This window comes from Brassica napus, chromosome C4 (genome assembly GCF_020379485.1).
Source record: "Brassica napus cultivar Da-Ae chromosome C4, Da-Ae, whole genome shotgun sequence".
NCBI classification, from domain to species: Eukaryota; Viridiplantae; Streptophyta; class Magnoliopsida; order Brassicales; family Brassicaceae; genus Brassica; species Brassica napus.
In genome coordinates this window covers 23,271,868-23,293,702 of record NC_063447.1, presented here as the reverse complement: position 1 = coordinate 23,293,702, position 21,835 = coordinate 23,271,868, and the positions used below count along the sequence as shown (strand labels likewise).

The 21,835-nt window shown below is 40.7% G+C and overlaps 3 protein-coding genes across 4 annotated transcripts; 2 read left to right on the top strand and 1 right to left on the bottom strand.

Moving 5' to 3' along the window:
- Positions 1-898: 898 nt before the first annotated feature.
- LOC106395443 (UDP-D-xylose:L-fucose alpha-1,3-D-xylosyltransferase 3-like) lies at positions 899-7,237 on the top strand. The gene is made up of 5 exons (XM_013835898.3): positions 899-1,560; positions 3,891-4,052; positions 4,125-4,343; positions 6,657-6,865; positions 6,954-7,237. Exons 1-5 carry the CDS (start codon positions 1,111-1,113, stop codon positions 7,045-7,047), a joined length of 1,134 nt encoding a protein of 377 aa, XP_013691352.2. The 5' UTR covers positions 899-1,110; the 3' UTR covers positions 7,048-7,237.
- A 1,219-nt stretch (positions 7,238-8,456) lies between these two features.
- LOC125586414 lies at positions 8,457-11,628 on the top strand. Its single transcript, XM_048756521.1, has 2 exons — positions 8,457-8,710; positions 9,092-11,628. Exon 2 carries the CDS (start codon positions 9,775-9,777, stop codon positions 11,287-11,289), a length of 1,515 nt encoding a protein of 504 aa, XP_048612478.1. The 5' UTR covers positions 8,457-8,710; positions 9,092-9,774; the 3' UTR covers positions 11,290-11,628.
- A 6,054-nt stretch (positions 11,629-17,682) lies between these two features.
- Positions 17,683-19,975, bottom strand: LOC125586413 (microtubule-associated protein tau-like). 2 transcript variants are annotated; one of them, XM_048756520.1, is made up of 2 exons: positions 18,800-19,975; positions 17,683-18,713 (listed from the first exon to the last, which is right to left on the bottom strand). In XM_048756520.1, the coding sequence occupies exon 2, from the start codon at positions 18,610-18,612 to the stop codon at positions 18,046-18,048; it is 567 nt and encodes a 188-aa protein (XP_048612477.1). In that variant the 5' UTR covers positions 18,613-18,713; positions 18,800-19,975; the 3' UTR covers positions 17,683-18,045. Both variants share the same exon structure in this region; 1 of them encodes a protein (XP_048612477.1).
- Between the last annotated feature and the right edge of the window lie 1,860 nt (positions 19,976-21,835).

The following is a 21,835-nucleotide window of genomic DNA, read 5'->3' as shown; positions in this document are numbered from 1 at the left end:
TTTGGCTCTCCAATTTCTTCAAGGAACTGCATATTCCTTTGATGAAGCCTCCTCTTTATGTTTTGTGATAATACAGCTGCGATTCACATTACTCATAAGAGTGTGTTTCATGAACGCACAAAGCAGATAGAGATGGACTGTCATCGCGTCCGTGAGAAGCTGGTTGCAGGTTTATTCAAACTTTTTCATGTTCGCACCGATCTCCAAGTTGCTGACATTTTTACTAAACCTCTGCATCCCGATCTGTTACACCGTTTGTTTGGCAAAATGAATCTTGTAAACATTTTTGTCTCATCTTGAGGGGGACTATTAACCATATTGGTTTAGTCGGTTCACACATTGTAAATTGGTATACTATAAACCAATGTAGATATCTTTGGCTTGTATGGTTTAGGCCAAGTATAACTTGTATATAAACCCTCATCTAATTACTTTACTGATTAATGAGATTGAGATAATTTGGTAATAAGATCAAAATTAATTTTCAATTTACTGCATCAAAGTAATTGTAATTTATGTGTACCGTTTCTTTATAACCAGAGAAAACAAATTGTTGAAAGATTAAAATAAAACTTGAGATTAACTAAATGGTAATCTCACAAAATGATGGGACAACAGAAAATTATTTATTTGTACGATAGACAATGAGAACATTTACTAAAATATATAATTCGTAATGAATTAAGCACATAACACAGACGTGCCAACAACTAACTGGACTTTTTTTCATCGTGATGAGTCATCTTCTGTTCATGCAAACCATTGGAACACACGCTCGTGGTTAATGTACTCATTTCTTGGATTGTTGAACTTCAAAGTAGGAAGAATTTTTTGCCAATCCCTACTCCATTTTAGCCTTAACATCAAACCCACATAATAATGTATATTGCTTATAAAATAATATATGTATAATAGTTTAGGTTATCACTTATTTTGGTGTACGTTCTTAGATTAATAAATTAATAAGAATGGAGATTGAGTATCTCTACACGTTGTCATTCCTGGACCGTGATCGCTGACTTTTTTGTTTCTTATATTTTCCAATTTTCAAATCCGATCCCAACTCCTGAAAATTTTCTCACCAGTTTTGTTTCATCTCCGGTTACAACAATGGCGCAGCCGCAACAACGCCCAATCGCAAACCGTCCCATTTCATTTCTAAACCGCAACGGTCTCTTCCTCCTCCTTTTAGCTCTCTTGGTATTCCTCGGCGTATACTTACCTTTATCAGAGTCTCCGTTATTCATGTTTCAGAACAGAACCTCTTCTTCTTCGTCTCCTTCTTTTGTGGTCTCTGACTGGCGCGACTATTCTCTTGCCCAAGCAGCCAAGTTTGTGGCCAAGAACGGGACAGTGATCGTTTGTGCAGTTAGTTATCCTTTCTTGCCTTTTCTTAATAACTGGTTGATTAGCATTTCTAGACAGAAGCATCATGAAAAAGTTCTAGTGATCGCTGAAGATTACGCTCTTCTGTACAAAGTCAACGAGAAGTGGCCTGGTCATGCCGTTCTCATTCCTCCAGCATTGGATCCAAAAGCCGCACATCATTTTGGTTCCCAGGTACGCCGAGATGTTTCACCCTTTCGTATGCAATGTCTAGAGCTTGAAACTCAGGATCATAAATTTGTTAAATGATTTTCATCCCCTTTTTGATTGAATTTTCTTAATGATATTTGCATACCCTGTGTTTAAGGTATAGCCACTTATTTATTATCAGCTCTCTTTTTTACCTTGCGGTAATGATTCCCTTGCAGTTACAACTTTACCCAAAAAAATAATGGAATCGAAATCGAACGAAAAATTGATTGGGTACCCGTATTTCTATAATATAGCTTACATACGTATAAATATCAGGTATTTTTAGTTTTCAAACATTCAAATAATTTAAAAATATTATTTACAAACCGAAATACAAAAACACAAAGAAGCCCCAGAATGCTTTTTATCCAATATAATTAAAATTATCCGAAATATACAAATTTTTGTTCGGAAACCCAACAAAATCTGATATTTAATTCCAAAACTTATTTTTTTAAACTCGAATTAACTAAAAAACCAGAACCAAGTTCCAAATTTACCTAGAATATTAGCCGGTTTCTAATTTTGTTACCCAAACCAAACCAAAAACCAAATAACTGAACCGAAATGATTTTTTAAAATTCCTGGATGGTTTAAACTTCTAAACCCAAAGAACCGAATCAGACCCGAATTGAAAACCGAATATGCAAGGCTAACTATTATATATACACACCAAAATGATTGATGTCCTTAAAGGCCGGTCCTGAAACTTCTCTGGTTAGAGGAGTTTAGAAAATATTTGGTCATCTTAAATCTTTTACTGAAGAAGATCCAAGATATATTTCTTGAAATATTAATATTAAGTAATATTAAAACAAAATAAATGTTGATATTTAATTTTAATTATATTTTATATGACGTGTAAACTTATCCACCAATCTTTTATGATTAATTTATTAATCATAATCTTATAAATTGACACAATCAACAATCCATTCAACACTTGTTATAAAATATTCAATCATCTATATACATTTTCTAAAATAGTGTAATACCTCATATAGCTTTTTAATTCTTTCTCTATAACATTTTTAATTTTTTGTTGAAATGTAATATGTATTGATAAAAAAAAGAATTTTTTTTTACAATGCTCCAGATGATCAATTGTATGAAAGAAATGAAACCAGAGGAAGCTGGTAAAAAAACTTTGAGAAATTCCCTTAGATAGCTATTTTCAGTTTATTTTTCACAAAAATAGATTTCAAAAAAGAAAAAGACCAAAATACGTTTTATTAAATGGTAAATATGCATTTACACCAAAAAGTTAATTAATCTAGATTTAGAGTTTAGAGTTAAGGGGTGGAGTTTTGGGGATAGAGTTTCAAATTTTAAAAAATAAAAAATAAATATTAAAATTTCAAAATAAAAAAGATCTATTTTGGTCATTATATTTTTTAAGTGCTAATTTTGTGACAAAAACTTAAAAATGATTATTTGAGAGAATTGCCCAAAAACTTATACAAGAAACAATTTGAAAGGGTTATAAAAAAAAATTTGTACCATGACTATCATGATATATTCTATTTTGGTAGTATTATTTTTTACTTTTGAATATTTTTTAAAAAATAAATAGATACCGCAACTTTTGCCGTTTCGAACTCGGAAGCCATAACGCGCACAGAAACCAACTAAGTTTTCTTATATTTAAGAAAAATGATTGCGCTATCTACACGAACAAATATTGCACCATATGACCAAAGATCTGGACAAAAATGATTTATTAAAAACTATACGAAGTATATGAATCACATTAAAAGATCAATGAACTATTGGGTGTTATGATGCCAACACCATTAATATAATTCCGATAGCTATTAAAGTGTGTTGGACTTATAAGCCGGCAATATCTCATATGATGCTTAACATATTTTAATATGTTATTTCATGTTCTTTGGTGTATAATATTGAATTTTGAATACTTAATATATGTGTGTTCATTTTTTTTTATGATCGTTTGAATATATGTTATGATCCGTTTCTCAAAAAAAAATTATTGAGTGATGTCTAATTGCAGATCTGACACATTTCCGATATCAAAAATATATTTATTGTATTAACAACGTAATACATATTATTTCACGGATTGAGATTCATTAGATTCAACACAATACTTTTTTTTACAGATGTATGACTATGTGGTGTTGTATTGTTCTTGTAGGTATGAAATCATTTTTCCTATATTTAAATTTATGTGTCCGAATAACATGTTTGATGGGCTTATACCAAGACCAGCTCTACCCATTGATAATCTACACAAATAACGTGTATGTGAATAATTCCAACTTCTAACAAATTTTATTATCTCTGATTAGGGTTTCTACAACCTTACTTCTCGGAGACCACAACATCTCTTGGACATTTTGGAGCTAGGTTACAATGTTATGTACAATGATGTTGATATGGTCTGGCTACAAGATCCATTTAAGTATTTACAGGGAGGCCACGACGTATACTTCATGGATGACATGACAACGGTACGCAATTGCAGCTTTTGCATGTTAGAGTATTTATTTATCCTTAGTATTGGTTGATTTTGGTGCTGCCAGATTAAGCCTTTAAATTACTCTCATGGTTTACCACCGAGCCGGAACGGAGTGACTTATGTATGTAGCTGCATGATTTTCTTGCGTTGCACTAGTGGTGCAAAGCTTCTATTGAAGAAATGGGTTGAAGAAATTCGAGCTCAGCCTTGGTCTAACACCGAAGCAAAGAAACCACATGATCAACCTGCTTTTAATAGGGCACTTCACAAAACAACTCATCAGGTATCGAATTGCTTCCTCTAAGTTCCACATATACTTAATTGCCAAGATTCGTTTACCCAATTAATGGTACTAAAGCTTTAAATCTTAAAAGAATGTGTTATGACTATTGGAAGTTAGAAGAAACCCAAAGTGTGATAAGTGAATAAATTCACGATCTATACTATTAAATAGAAGTCATGGCTTCTTTCATGTGTGATATTTTAAATGGACTATCTCTAGAAAGTTGATTATTATTTTTTTTTGTATTTTCATGATAAAATTCTAACAACCTATTTAATTCTCTTTTTTTCCATCAAAATATTATTAGATATGCATAATTTCGAAAATATAATATTCCATCAATATATAATTATATTTTCATATAACCATTTATAATCTACTTAATAATAAAAACATTTAATTATTCTAGAGTTTATACATGTATAATATCTAATTAATAATAATAATAATAACATTTATTATGCAAATACAATAATGTTAGAATTTTACCTTGCAAATAATAAAATCCTAAACTATTGTATTTGCATTATTATTATTAATTATATTATACATGTATCAATATTTATATAGGTATTGTGTTAACAACCATGTATTGATAAATATATCTATACTATTAAAATAGAAGTCATGACTTATTTCATGTGTGATATTTTAAATGGATCATCCCTAGAAAGTTGATTATATTTTTTTTTGTATTTTCATGATAAAATTCTAACAACTTATTTAATTCTCTTTTTATTCCATCAAAATATTATTAGATATGCATAATTTCGAAAATATAATATTCCATAAATATATAATTACATTTGCATATAACCAATTATAATATACTTAATAATAATAACATTTAATTATTCTAGGGTTTATACTTGTATAAGATCTAATTAATTAATAATAATAACATTTATTATGCAAATACAATAATGTTAGAATTTTACCTCAAATATTAAAAATCCTAACACTATTGTATTTGCATCATTATTATTAATTATATTATACATGTATCAATATTCATATAGGTATTGTGTTAACAAACATGTACTGATAAATATATAATATTTTAAAATACAATACTATAGATTCAACCATATACTGTTTTCTAATAAATAACTTTCCATGCGTGATTTTTTTTTTAATTTGGACAATTCATTAAAATTTTATCAACTTTTTCATGAATTTATTATAATATTTTTATCTTTTTATTTGAATACAAATCAGTATTTTTTAAGAAAGTTCAATATATTTAATGATAATAACAGTTTAAACTGATTAATTTTCAAAAATACAATTTGCAAATATTTTGTTAGAAAGATTCATTTCTATTTCATATTAATAGAATATATTTACTCAACTTAGTGTATTTGTCAAATATGATATTTACTACAAAATTATTTTGAAGTACAATGTATTTTTTAAAAAATATGTTTCTTTAACAGTATCTCAAAAAATTTCTTCTCTACTATATATGTCCAATTTAATTTGTTTCCATATAAATTTTAAAATTTAAATAAAAAATATGTAAAGTAGTATTGTTACATAATAATGTTTTCAAAATAATTATTTTTACAAAAATACAAAATTATAGTAATAATATATAAGCCACGTAAACATAGCTATTATAAAATTACATAATATATAACACTAAATTACATTATTAAGTTATTTTTAAATTTTGTTATACTCCTTCCGTATACAAATATATGATGTTTTAGTTTTTTTTCTTTGTATACAAATGTATGATGTTCAATTTTTAATTAAAGCAATTTGCTTTAAAAATAAAATATTAATCAAAATGTAAAAATGTAAGTGGTTGAATTTTATTGAAAATCAAATAAAACTTTAAACTAACTAAAAGAAAAAAAAAATTAATAGATAAAAGTAAATATTTAATATGTGTGAACAACCTTAAACATCATATATTTGTATCAAGAGAGAGTATAAACTAAAATATTTAAAATATAAGTATAGAAATAAAAAATCTACACGGCTGTGCTTGTCCGGATCTAGTTCATATTAATTTAGATGTCCATGAATTTAAAAGAATATCATAATTAGTTTGTTAGGTCAAATCAGATTTTCTAAGTAAGATATATTATTGATGATTTTAGATGTGATTCAGTTCAAGATTTCCCATGAAATCCATCATCCTGATGGAACATATTAGAAGCACTCATAAAATTTATACTATTTTTTGGTACTTCGAGATTTCTAATTTTATCAACTCATGTTCGATGACTTTGTTGGTTTCAATCTCAGAGTTAGTTTTTCACTACTTGTCCATTTTCAGCCCTTTTGTGATTTTAAATTTTCCAGGTAGATGTCTACTTGCTTCCACAATCAGCTTTCCCGTCAGGAGGATTGTACTTTAAGAACAAGAAATGGGTTAATGAGACAAATGGGAAACATGTGATAGTTCACAATAACTACATTGTCGGCTACAACCAAAAGTTGAAACGCTTCCAAGATTTTGGTCTATGGCTAGTCGATGATTTTTCTCATGAGTCACCACTGGAAAAATTAGAGTAAAAATTGATTGCACCAAAAAAAATTTCCTCTATCTTTTGGTTGTTATCCTGAGGCTAACATGCAATATCAATTTTTGCTACTCAGGTTAGTCCAGGAGCAGAATACTGAAGAGAAGAAACAGAAGGGAAGAGGGAGAAAACAAACAGAAAATAGGGGTCAAAAACAGAACATCCTCTAGAGGATGTCTTATATACAACAAACTAGGAGAGGTACGTGCTACGCGCGGGATTTGATGGATCGATTTTTATAAAAAAATAATTTTGTGTACGTTTTCTTTTATGTTTAGTTGGGTGTGAATATGATTATGTTGTCTACCTCATAACTAAAAATGATCGAATTCGTAGTATTGTTGCTATTTTAATCCCCAATTGTAAGCTTTTATAGTGTTTTAAGTTTTATAACACTATAAAATACATAAATCAATTGGATTCGATCAAAAGAGAATGGGATCGAGTTTTCTAATACCGTTGTATCTTCATTTTTGTGAGGGTTTTAAAAAATAGTGGAGAATGAGGTTTTTATTTAGAGGAACTCCTTGTTAGAGTTATTATAGTTGTTTTGGAGAATGTTAGTAATTGATATTATTAACAATAGTTGTTATTTTTTTGCCTTTTTTGTTTTTTTTGTGTAATGTTTTTTGGTTATATTTTCTTATTTATTATGTAATTAATCGTACTAATAAATTTATTAATAAGGAAAAATAAAAAATAAAAAGAAAAGGCAAAGGCAAAAAAGTGACAAATGTATTATTCTAAACGGACAAACTGAGTATAATTTCTTGTACATGAAAATAGAAAATATTTTGACTAAAATATTGTGTCTCAACATGTAGGCATCTTATGTTTATTTGGATCCAGTCAATTATGCATTGGTGATGATAGATATGATTGTATCGCAATGAATTTATGACGTCTTTACTTTGATATATGATTTTTTTACATGGTTGTTAGTTTATTTACTTATGTTCAGGTTTGTATTATGATAGCATTTTATTTCATAGAGTGGCTTGATGGAATTTGTGCGCCGGTATAACACTTTTTGGAGTAGGAGGATGGTACGATTTTTTGAATTTTGCCACGTTTACCGCTATTTACATTTAATTCACAATTTGAACTCTGGATTAGAAATAAGTTATTTAGAAAATCTATTATTTAGACCATATATCGTTGTCACCAATAAGACTTGTGGTTCTGGTGCTGTTTCTAGCTCTGTGCATAGAAACAAATGAATCTAATTTTTTTAAAACAAATTAGCATATGGAAGGAAATGGTATTCACATCTTGTAATGAGTAGTCGTCATGCGTTACAAACCAAATATGGGTCAACTTTTTAGACTTGTAGGCCCTTTTCTTGAATAATTTTTTTTGTGTCCACAGTAAAATAGTTGTCTACAAAAAATTGGGTGACTAATGATAAAGTTTTTTTTTTTTGAAAAAGGACTAATGATAAAATTATAAACATTATTTGAAAGTTTAAATTATATGGAGCCCTGCGCAAAATGTAGTTTTGCGTTTATATTTATGTCTACATGTTCAAAATAACATTTTCATAGTACGTAATATTGTACTATGAACAAACATCGATTGTATCTGATCGACCCACGATAACGTGAACTTTAAGGTTCCACTTTTGTATTAAAGTATTGGTCTTATGATTTTCTAGTTATTTCATTTCCTTTATTGAATTTATAATAATAACTGCCAGCTTCATCATCATCATCACAAATATTTACAACCATTATCTCTCTCTCTTTCTTGGATCATCACACATCCATACAAAGACTAAAGACGAAGGTACTAATTGGCTTAATGACATGCAGAGAAATTCTCCATAAGATGAAGGTATTAATTGGCTTAATGGCTTATCTTATTAGGTTGATTCTTCTTTGATTGATGTTACTGTGAGATCTTAAACTGATTAGCTCTATTACACCCTTTCGTTGATTAGCCATGATACTCGTTTTAGTTCTTCTCTAGCCATGAGACTCGTTTTAGTTCTTCTCTGTTTGGAACTGATGTTAGCAATCTGATGAGGGAATTTGATTAAATTTGACTTGCCTTTTTTGCATTTAGTTAATGAATCTGAAGATTCTGTGTGAAGATGGCAGTTCTCGATTCTCCTCTGTTTGTTAATGACTTTACTCTGGTTAAAGGTCTGAGATTTTTGTTCAAGTATGTGAATGAATCTGAAAAGTTCTCACTTTGATTTCATTTTGTGGATAGAGGCAAAAGCAAGAAGTGGAAAAACATCAGTGTTGGGTATGGGCCTAGCCTTCCCAAAAGCCCCGTAAGACAATTACCCAGACACATGATTACAACAAAGAAGATCGGCTCGTCGACTTGAAAGCCGGCGTTCGGCTCGGCTCCAGACTACTTTTAGTCGATGAGATGATTGACTGAACATCATCGGCTCGCCGACCTGACACAACGGCCCGATGAGTCGGCCCAATTACTCGAGGAGGCCCATCGAGACAAGACACATTAGGTCAACGAGCGTTCACCTATAAAAGGAGGAGACAAGGCAACAAGGAGGGGATCCGCAAATTACTACACTCACTTTCGGCTAGAATTAGGGTTTTACATCTTAGATCTCGCCGACTTGTGCGGTCCGACGAATTTGTCTTCGCCGGACTTTTTCCTCTGTTCTCTTCCCCTTTTGTAACTCGGTTTCGACTCACTGATCTAATAAAACACGTCTTTGTCTTGACCCACCGACGAGAACTCGTCTCTTCTCTTTACTAGTTTATTGACAGTCTCAGTTTAAACAGTTGGCGCCCACCGTGGGGCAGACAGAGTAGCGTCAGCAAAAGATCGTGACTCGACCCGACTCATCGTCCGACGACGAGTCGCCTGTGACCGAAGGCGCTCCAACAGCAGCGCCCTTTGTAGAAACCATACTCGAGAGGATGGCGCAGCAAGACGCCGCCCAAAAGGCGACGACCGAGCAACTCGCCGCCATTCTAGCTCTGCTGGCCGGAGGCTCAGGAGATCCGGCTACGACGGTCCGAAAACAACTGTTCGACACTTACCGAACAGCCAGTGCCGGAAACCCCGCAAACACGAGTGCCGTACAGGTCCAAACTCCCGGCGGCGTCGACCTCGTTACCGTCCGGGAACTCGCTGAGCTTAAGCAATCAGTCCTGGACATGAAAGACCGGATGCTCGAAGGACCTACTTCAGCGCCGCTGATCGAACGTGTCCTCGCCGAAACCCTAAAAACCCCATTTTCCCGGAAGATCACCGACGTACGTTACCGGCCGACCGAGAAAATTCGCCTTCCGACTTACGCCGGAAAGGTGGACCCAACCGACCACATCACTGCTTTCAACATCACGATGGGTCGAACCAACTTCTCTGAGGAAGAAAGAGACGCTGGCTACTGTCGTCTCTTCGTGGAAAGTCTTCAAGGACCAGCTCTCGGATGGTTCACTGGATTGGAGCGCGACTCCATCAACGATTTCCACGATCTGACGACTGCGTTCCTCAAGCACTACATCATGTTTACAAGACAAGGAGCAACTCTGTCCGATTTATGGAATCTATCTCAAGGATCGAGCCAAAGCCTCCGCGACTTCATGGAAAAATTCAAAGCAGTCGCTTCGAAAGTCCAAGTCCCCGACAGCGTTGCCGTCGACGCACTGATGAACACTCTCTATTTCAAGTCCTTGTTTCGCGAGGATCTTTACAGAAATCCAACCACTTCGCTCCAGGACGCAATCGCCAGGTCAAACAACTTCATTCGAATGGAAGAAGACACAGCGGCGATACTTAAGAAACTGAACACGACAACCAAACCGGCAACTGTCCCCAAAGCTCCCGAGGCACGCCAGGAACCTCGTCAGCACGTCTCAGGCAGTAAACCTAACCAGCCGAAAAGTTTCGTCTACGTGGTTGAAGACAAAAACGCGTCCCCACAGCCCACTGTCGTTGTACGCGAAAAAGGTTGGAATGTCTGGGAAAACGACGAAAAGCCGCAAACCTCTTCGACACCTCCGGCGTCAATTCCTGGACCAGCTGAGCCAAACATGTGGTGTAGCTTCCACAAGTCTAAGGCACATGATACAAGGGACTGCAGGTATTTGTTAGACGCCCTCTTCTTGTCGTACGAAAAGGGAACGTCAAACGTCGAAATCCCTAAGCCTAGGCCCAACGGCACCAAGAGCTGGAGCAAAAACAAAGAAAAGAAAACTCACAAGAATCAGGATAAGTCTAGAAACCGGCCGAAGCATACTGAGGATGACAAGCCAGAAGAGCATGAAGAAGAAGACGGCGATGCACAAGTCGACGAGGAGCAACCGTGTAATCGTCGACGTGTACAAGTCATCCTCGCACGACCCAGTTCCTCCTCAGATGAAGAAGAGGATAAACATGTCCATGACTCACGCGAGTATTCCAGCAAACGAACAAACGAGAGCATATAGGATCAGACAGGTCAAACGACTTAAGAAACAAGCTCAGGCAAAAGTCGCAGACATCTGATCGTGCATACGACTCACACGGAGATCTCCGCTCAATCATCAAAAAATCCAAGGCTAGGAAAATCGAGGACTCGAGTGCCCGATCCCGTCTCAGGCCACGAGTCATCGATCTTCGTGAGAAGACCTCAGAATCAAGCTCAACCGACCAAAACATTCAGACTTACGACGAAGAATCGAGGAGGCGAGGTCCAAGAATGAGGACGGACACAAATCTGTTGTCGAGGACTCACCCGTTGTCGAGGACTCGCCCAACGTCAAAAATTCACCTATCATCGAAGACTCGCCTAGCGACTTGAGGACTCGACTGAGAAATAAACGAGTCGTCGAGTCTAACTTCCTAAACATAATCATGGGTGGCTCACCTCCTTGCGGTGATTCCATCTGGTCTGTGAAGGACCATCGACGACAGGCAGTAACCTCGAAGAAATGGCCATCGAAACCCGAGAACGATTTCTCAATCACTTTCTCGCCAGACGATGCCATCGGTGTCCATTTACCTCACAACGACCCACTGCTAGTCGAGGTAGGAATTGCGAAGTGTTACGTCGCTAAATTGTTGATTGACACATGCAGTTCAGTCGATTTAATCTTTCAAGATACGCTCCATAAGATGGGAGTCGACCTGCGCGACATGAAACCATCATCTCCCTCCCTTACAGGATTCAACGGTGCTTCCGAGACAATGATTGGTACAATCAAACTCCCCGTCTATGCCTGCGGAGTGATACGCACGGTCAAATTCTCAGTCATCCGAACGAAAGCTCCTTACAACGCGATCCTCGGAACCCCCTGGCTACATTCTGTTAAGGCAGTGTCTTCGACATATCATCAGTGCGTGAAGTTTCCAGGACCAAACGGTGAAGTGCAGACTCTTCGCAGAGACCAGCAGGCCGCTCGCGAGCTACTCATTGCAACGGTGAAAATGCAACAATCAACTCCTCACATCAACGCGATAGCAAAGCAAATTCAACCTCAGAAAGACGAGATTTTAGAAGTCACCATCGACGACTCTGATAAGAGCAAAGTAGTCCGAGTCGGAGCCTTCCTCAACGAAGAGATGCAACGCGCAATCATCGACTTTCTCAAGGAGAACGCTTCAACGTTTGCTTGGGCGACATCGGATATGAAAGGAATAAACCCCGCCATCACATCCCACGAGTTGAATGTCGATCCAACCATCAAACCCATTCGCCAGAAGAGACGAAAGCTAGGTCACGACCGAAGCAAAGCTGTCAATGAAGAAGTTGAGCGACTCCTCACAGCTGGCTCAATCACCGAGGTGCGATACCCCGAGTGGCTAGCTAACCCGGTCGTCGTAAAGAAGAAGAACGGGAAGTGGCACGTTTGCGTCGATTTTACCGATTTGAACAGAGCTTGCCCAAAAGACAGTTACCCCATCCCGCATATCGACAGACTCGTCGAGTCGACTGCTGGGAATGAACTCCTGACTTTCATGGACGCATTTTCTGGTTACAATCAGATCATGATGCATCCGGATGATCAAGAGAAGACGGCATTCATCACCGATAGAGGGACGTACTGTTACAAAGTAATGCCGTTCAGTCTCAAAAACGCGGGTGCGACTTATCAAAGACTCGTCAATCGAATGTTCGCCGACAAATTAGGGAACACGATGGAAGTCTACATCGACGACATGCTGGTAAAATCACTCCGCGCAACGGACCATCTGGATCATCTTAAAGAATGCTTCACGACGTTGAACGAATACGGTATGAAACTCAACCCAGCCAAGTGTACTTTCGGTATCACCTCAGGAGAGTTTTTAGGGTACATCGTCACCCAGCGAGGAATCGAGGCAAATCCTAAACAGATCTCTGCCATACTTGATCTTCCCAGCCCAAAAACCAGCAGAGAAGTCCAGCGACTTACAGGAAGGATCGCTGCCCTGAACCGTTTTATTTCCAGATCCACGGACAAATGCCTTCCTTTCTACGAGTTGTTGCGAGGAAACAAACGCTTCATCTGAGACGAGAAGTGCGAAGAGGCGTTCAAACAACTCAAGGAGTATCTTACAACTCCTCCCGTATTATCCAAACCCGAAACTGGCGATACACTCTCACTCTATATCGCCGTATCCTCAACCGCGGTCAGCAGCGTCCTCATCCGAGAGGATCGAGGAGAACAGAAACCTATCTTCTACACGAGCAAGCGCATGACTGATCTAGAGACTCGATACCCCACCCTTGAGAAGATGGCTCTCGCCGTTGTAACATCGGCGAGAAAACTGCGTCCCTACTTCCAGTCGCACACAATCGAAGTATTGACAAATCAACCATTGCGATCGGTAATGCAGAATACAAATCAATCTGGACGGTTATCGAAGTGGGCTATCGAACTCAGCGAGCACGACATTGTCTTCAAGAATCGAACAGCTGCGAAATCTCAAGTCCTCGCAGACTTTCTCATCGAGCTCGCACCAGAGCTCGAGCAAGATCTAATCCTCCCGAGTCAAAATTGGATACTCCACGTCAACGGGTCGTCGACAAACAAAGGATCAGGAGCAGGAGTGCAGCTGCAATCCCCGACAGGAGAACTGATCAGACAGTCGTTCAGCTTCGGCTTCGCCGCTTCAAACAATGAAGCAGAGTACGAGTCGTTGACCGCAGGACTAAGACTCGCCAAGGCAGTCAAGGAAAAACGCCTCAGCGCATACTGCGACTCGCAACTCGTAACTAGTCAGTTTAGTGGTGACTACGACGCCCGCAACGAACGAATGGACGCATACCTTAAGATCGTTCAAACACTTGCCAAAGATTTCAAATTCTTCGAACTCACCAAAGTCCCCAGAGGAGAGAACGTATGCGCTGATGCTCTCGCTGCCTTAGGTAGCAGGTTGCGCGATCAGGTGAAACGTACCATCCCTATCCACAAGATCGACAAACCAAGCATCGACCTGACTCCCATCGAGACCGCCATCGTAGCACCAATAACCGAAGCCACACCCGCGAACCACGTCTTCGAAGAGGTGTCAAACGACACCAACGACTGGAGAACAGAATTTATCGACTATCTGGTCGATGGAAAGCTACCTCCCGAGAAATGGATTGCACGACGACTCAAGACGCGGAGTGCCCACTATGTCGTCCTCGACGGAGAACTCCACCGATGGACCGCAACCAAGGTACTTCTGAAGTGCATCAATGGCGAAGAGACGCATTTAGTCATGGCTGAAACGCACGAAGGCGCTGCAGGAAATCATTCTGGAGGTCGAGCACTTGCTTTAAAAGTAAAGAGTCTCGGTTTCTACTGGCCAACGATGAATGCAGACTGCGAAGCTTACGCCCAGCGATGTGATCAGTGCCAGCGACATGCCTCAACGATCCACTCCCCGACACAGTTGCTACGAACGATGACAGCTCCATACCCTTTCATGCGATGGGGAATGGACATAATCGGCCCGATGCCGAGTTCTCGACAGAAACGCTTCGTCCTGGTCTTGACAGATTACTTCACGAAGTGGATTGAGGCGGAAGCTTTCGCAAGCATTACAGAAAAAGAGGTCCAACGATTTGTGTGGAAGAACATCATCTGTCGCCACGGCTTACCTTACGAGATAGTGACTGACAACGGCTCCCAATTAATATCGAACAAATTTCGAGAGTTCTGCGAGAGATGGAGAATCCGACTCAACACATCAAGTCCGCGATACCCCCAGAGCAACGGCCAAGCCGAGGCGACCAACAAAATCATAATAGACGGTTTGAAAAAGCGCCTCGATCTCAAAAAAGGATGTTGGGCAGATGAACTCGACGGTGTCCTCTGGTCACATCGAACAACTCCTCGAGGAGCAACGAAATCAACTCCTTTCTCGATGGCACACGGAGTCGAAGCCATGGCTCCCGCCGAAGTCAACGTAACCAGTCTGCGAAGGTCGAGGATGCACAAAACGTCGAGCTCAACAGCGGTATGCTCTTCGACGCCCTGGACGCTATAGAAGAACGCCGCGACCAAGCACTAATCCGCATCCAGAACTATCAGCATCAGATCGAAGGTTACTACAACAAGAAGGTCAAGTCTCGACCTCTCGAACTGGGCGACATAGTACTACGCAAAGTGTTCGAAAACACCAAGGAGCTGAATGCAAGCAAGCTCGGAACTAACTGGGAAGGACCGTACAAAATTTCTCAAGTCGTCAAACCAGGAGTCTACCGACTCGAGACGTCGACCGGCGAACCCGTCCCCAGAGCGTGGAACTCAATGCACCTCCGACGATACTACTCTTAGGCACAAGCCCGAAGATCGAACACTCAAGGAATCTTGCTCAATCGACGAGTGAATGACACCCTTGTCACTTTCACTCCCAAAAAAAAAAAAAAAAAAGTGAATGTGCATCCAATGCCACTTTCACTAACCAAAACGAACTACGAATGGCTTGATCCTCTCCTAGAGGTACGTAGGCAGCCCTTTACCGGGTCCAGCTATAACAAAAACAATCTCCCAACAAGTAGGAGCGCGAATTGTTTTAAGCGATGCTTACACACGAGCACGACCTTGTCTCTCGGACAAACGTACTAGAACTCGCACCCACTAACGGGCATGTCCTGATCAGACACATGCTCGAGGGATTCTTCGGTCGTATCGCGGTCCCGACCCGTGCGATCGAGACGACAACTTTCAATCATCTTATAATCCTCTAAAGCCGGGCTTGGCCCACCTAATATTCTTTTTTGGATTACTTAAGGATCGATTTGAAAACCGTTGTCGCTCGAAAGTATAAACGATTGTCTTCAAAACTCGAAAATTTATGTTGTTATCGAGGACTCGAACTGACGGCATGATGTGTCAAAATTTGATAAAGCCGAGTCATCGACTCTTCGGTTTAATTCAAGACATCGACCAGATTGCCAAACCAAAATCGTTTAAACCCAACATTCAAAATAGATTTCAGCGACTCGTCGAAGGCTAACTCGCATTCTCGAGTCCACGAAACTATATCTCACGACTAAGGCAAACTCTGTTTCAAAAATAACTTCTAAGGAAGATAAACTTTCTGAAAGTCTGAAACAACGGATAGCCACAAAAGCAAAATAAATCCAGATATTACATCAACAAAAGCCTCCGAGGGCTAAAAACCAAAGTCTAAAGGAAACAACAACAACATATTAAACTAGTCCTCGACACGGTCGGAGCCCCCCTCGACGACCTGAGCAGTGAGCCGATCCAGAGCCTCCCCAGTCACGTCCGCTGGCAGAACTGGCAGATTATCAGTTCCGTCAACCGCTCCCTCTTCATTTTGCGGGTTACCAACTAAGCCGGATTCGGTCTCCTCCAATTGTTCGCCACCCTCTTCTTCAGTCGAAGAGTCTGAGAGTTCAAGTAGATTAACAAGCTCTGTCTCCGTCTCGACACTAGTCCCAAGAACCGGGACCAGCGGATCTTCATTCACAACGAGGCTGGTGGAGAGCGTAGTCGGATTCGAAGCAGATGCAACGGTCGTCTCGTCGAGCCTTACGACCTCGCCAACGATCCCACCTTCTTGAAGAGGCAATTCCCCGAGCTCTCTTCCAGTCGGTTCTACAGATCCTTCGTTCGCATGATCTCCTTGAGAACTACTGGGAGTTTGAAGGAAAGCAGCGGTCCCAGCATCAATCAGGCCCGCATTCGATCCATATGGGTCGATCGTCGCCCACACATTCTCGTTTAGAAAGGAGATCGAAGATGAAGAGGAAAAAGACAGAGAAGCTCCTCGGGGATCCCTCCGACAGCTAGGCGTTTAGCCGCAACCTCGTACCCCTTCTCTTGTTCGGCGAACAAGTCAATCGTCTCTTGCGGAATGTCGATCCCGCTCTCCTTAAGCGCTTCGAGACATTTCTTTGTCCCAAAAGCTTGGCTCTGCAAGGATCTGGCTGTTTCGAACTCACTACGATGCTTCTCGAGATCTCGAATTTGGGAGAAACGCTTATTGCTCTTAGCAATCATGGCCGTTTGTACACGAAACCGCTCGTGAGTAACCTCATAACCTCGAGAGTCCCTCAATCTGTTGACCTCTTTCAAATGTCTCAGCGCGGTGGACACCATCTTCTCCTCCATGGCTGCCTTCTCTCTTAACCAAGCCTTCTTCTCCTCCTCGAGTCCTCGTATCTTTGCACCCGCAGCCTCAAATTTATCCTTCAACTCCCCGAATTTCTCCAGGAAATGAGCCTTCTGAGCCTTCTTCCTCTCAATCAGTTGAGCCCGTTCCTCCGCGACCTTATCAATTGTCGCTTTAAATTCCTTCGTCTTGCGGTCAATAGCTACATCCTTCGCTCGAGCGAGCTTGTCGGCTTGCTTTAACTTAGACGTGGCCTCCTTAAGGGCTGAGTCGTATAACTCGACGACGTAGTTCATGCTCCCGTCGCTCTGCATGAACGAAAGAAAAGATCAGAACCAGGAACATGAAAAAGATAAAATAAGGAGAATAATTCTTACCAGAATTTTAGTCCTCGCCGCATCGACGTATGCGTCCTTGAAAATAAGGTCCTTGACAGCGGGCAAGTCCTTGCGACCACCCTTAATTTGTCGAACAAGCTCAGCACAGTCAGTCGGGGCAAAGGAAAGAGGAGTCTCGCCGACGTACTTGAACTCCACGCGGTCATGAAATTTGACCCGACGATCCTCAGAGGCCGAACCGCCTTCAACAAGAGTCCGAGGTGCAGCTGGAGGAATCTTCGCAGCAGAAGCAGACGCAGCCGGAGTAGACTACTCATGGCTGCGGGCAGTCTTCTTCTTCTTCAGAGAGATGGACGGGGAGTTGTCCGAGTCGACGACTCCCCGAGCTGCAGCATCGCGAGAAGAACCTTTCTCGATAATGGTCTCACAATTCTCAGCGCCTTCGGCAGGCTCCGACTGTTCCTCAACAGATTTCTTCTTCTTCCTCTCTTTTTTCTTTTTCTTTTTTGGAGGACCATCAGATTCAGTCCTCGCTTGAGAAGCAGCCGATGCAGAGGAGTCAGGAGCAGATCTCTTCTTATTACCACCAGTCAACGATGGTTCAGTAGTCTCTCGTTCAGAGATCAATGTGAGATCCTCCCTCGAAGAGTCGACGTTAGCCGGGCCTGTAGACGGTCCGGGGGAAACCACAAGAGGAAGAGGAGCGGGAGGAATTGCTCCACGAGGAGTCTTCACGCGAGGAGTCTCTTCGCGAGGAGTCTCTTCGCGAGGAGTCGTCCCACTAAGAGTTGTCTCGCTAGGAGTCGCAGAGGATGCCTTTTTCGCCTCGCTCAGTTTTTTCTTGATTAATGCACTCAAGTCTGGAAGCTCTTTCATTTCCCTGGCCGCGTTGATGATCTTTTTCTCGGCGCTACTGAATATCGAAAACTGCCGCTTGTTACCGGTAATCAAAGGCAGTAGATCAGACCTCCAATCCTCTGAAAAAAATCAGCAAGCTGGTTCAGATAAATCTCGGAACTGACATGAGTTGGAAGAAAACATGTGATCGCAAGAGGAAACTTACTCCTCGAGATTCTGTCAAGCACTCGTCGAATCCTCTCGATGGTGATATCCTTCCAGCTCACTTGGACGCGCGAAACGACTGCACGAGCATCAGAGACGAAATCTTCCGGATAAGAGGCCGTGTCTGGGTGATCAACTGCAAATAAACGAAAACTCGTCAGAAAACAAGGAAAAGAGACAGTCGATGAGCTGACAACAGCGTTCTACCGAGTTTATGATTCCACAAAAATCGGAAGAAAACGTCGGGCGGCTCCTCGAAGGCAAAACCGTCAGACTTGACGTAAAAGTAGAAACGCTTCCAGTGCGCCGTCCTACACGGATGATCGACGATCACGTTGTAGTTGGGCCTCATCTGGATCGAGAATAAACCATTGCCCATGGACTTCGTATAGGTCAACTCCTCGAGTGTCCGAACACTCATCGAAACGTCGATCTCCGCCGCAGTCACCATCAATGCCACCGAGGTACAGAACGCGCCATTGAAAAACTGACTTATCGCCGCGTCACGACGTCTCACATAAGACGTAACGAGTCGAGGAATTGGAAACCAAAGTTTGGTCTCATCCTGAAAGTATGACTCATAGACGCACTGAAATCCCAAAGGAGGGGACCACGGCCTCTGAGATTTAGTTGGGATCAAAAAGGTCACCCCGGTTCCTTCACATTCCCTCAATAAAGCTTTCATGCTACTAGGAGTCGAACGAGTCTCCTCGATATTCTCCCATGACTGTCCCTCTACGACAGAAGGACGCATCTGCTCAACCGCCAAAGCCGGAAGATCCTCGAAGATTCCCCCCGGATGGTAACAACACGGAACGAAATCGGGGAGGGAAGTCTCTCCGACATCAGCTCCACCCTGACCGTCTCTCGAAATTAATGTTACATTTTCTCTCTCCTCGCGGAGCTGCCGCGCCGAATCAGCAACGAGGACTCGCTGGGGCGTGTCCATATTCTCCGTATCCATCATGGCTTCACGATGAATCGTCTCAAAATCGGGCGAGGAATTCGACTCGACGACACGTGCAGGACTCGATTCGGACGCATTCACCGTGGCTTTCCCTTTCTGGGCCCTAGAAAGTTTACCTCTACCGCCCGATGACATTCTCAGATCTAAGACTACAAAGTTATAGAGAGAAGCGGAGAGTTAGAGAGAGAAACTACCTGAGCCGAATGAAGAGTGAAGAAAATGAGAAGGAAGAGGGGTATTTATAGAGAGAGGAGCACATCGCACCCCGAGGCGTCATCATTAGACCTAGATGGGCCTAGAGTCGGCCCATTAAGGCGCGTGGAGCTCACCAAACGTCGCGACTTTTCAGCTTCTCGAGGAGAACCGAAATCGGTTCAAATCAAAACCGGAACTAACCACCGGTTTAAATAAAAAAAAATCATCATCAAAATCAAATCAGTCTGATCCTCGAACGCGAGCATACAAAGTCCACTGCACAGTCGAGGAGTCGATTGGATAGTCGAGGAGTCGATTGAAATCACAGATTTGAGATAATTGTCTCGCAAACCCTACTATCAAATTCGCTGAGTCGGCTACGCTACTCACCAGCGAACTGGGGGGACTTACTGTTGGGTATGGGCCTAGCCCTCCCAAAAGGCCCGCAAGACAATTACCCAGACACATGATTACAACAAAGAAGATCGGCTCGTCGACTTGAAAGCCGGTGTTCGGCTCGGCTCCAGACTACTTTTAGTCGATGAGATGATTGACTGAACATCATCGGCTCGCCGACCTGACACAACGGCCCGATGAGTCGGCCCGATGAGTCGGCCCAATTACTCGAGGAGGCCCATTGAGACAAGATACATTAGGTCAACGAGCGTTCACCTATAAAAGGAGGAGACAAGGCAACAAGGAGGGGATCCGCAAATTACTACACTCACTTTCGGCTAGAATTAGGGTTTTACATCTTACATCTCGCCGACTTGTGCGGTCCGACGAATTTGTCTTCGCCGGACTTTTTCCTCTGTTCTCTTCCCCTTTTGTAACTCGGTTTCGACTCACTGATCTAATAAAACACGTCTTTGTCTTGACCCACCGACGAGAACTCGTCTTTTCTCTTTACTAGTTTAGTGACAGTCTCAGTTTAAACAATCAGTACATCACGCATGGTTTTCACTTTGCCATCCAATGGATAACTCTGCTTTAGCATCAACAGATGCAGTGTCAGCAGTCTCTTAAGCTTGATAAAAGGCGGGTCAATCTGAAACGGAGATTGCAATCGATGGTCAAAAGCTTGTGGTTGCTAATGTTGGAGACTCAAGGGCAGTGATAAGCTTTGCGCATCAGCTCTTGATAAAGAACCAAGCAAGGAGGGGAAAGATATAGAGAAGCGAGTTTAATTTGTGTTAAACATTCCAGATAAGGCTCTGTGTATATTTTGTTCTTGGAAACAAACTCAACACCGGCAGTTCCAAAATCAAAACCGGATTGAGAAGATGGTTTTCAGAGCAGAAAGGCTAACCTTTTTATACAAGCAGATACACCGCCTTGCAGGAGTGAAGCTCGCATTGAAGGTAGATCGTGGGTGATGCATCTGTAACTGGTTGCTTTTCAGATTGTTAGGAAGAAGATGAACCATCGCTTTCGTTGAGATTAACTCTCGTACGGCAGAGATCAGAATTGTGTTGAACCCTAAAATCTGAAACGACGCGTTTTGAAACACGTAAAGTTTCTCTTATCGGACTTGACCCTTTGAGTAAAACATTAGGTCTGAATGCAAAACGAAGCCTACATGTGTTGCACACAAACTTAAATGAAACAGTGAGGTTTTATAGGTGACACGTGTCGCGTCCAGAAGAAGCTATTTGATGACGTGTCTTACTCAGAAGAGAGTCAATCTCTTCTTTATATAATAAGATATTGGATCTTAAAACTATTGCACGGGGATGTTTTCAGATACAGTTTTTTTTCTTCTATTACAATAAATCAACACCACAATATCACAAGTATCTATAGATAATGACACTTGCATTTTTTTCAAGCTTTTGGAGGTTAACACATTAGTCAATAAAAAAATGAAAACCAATC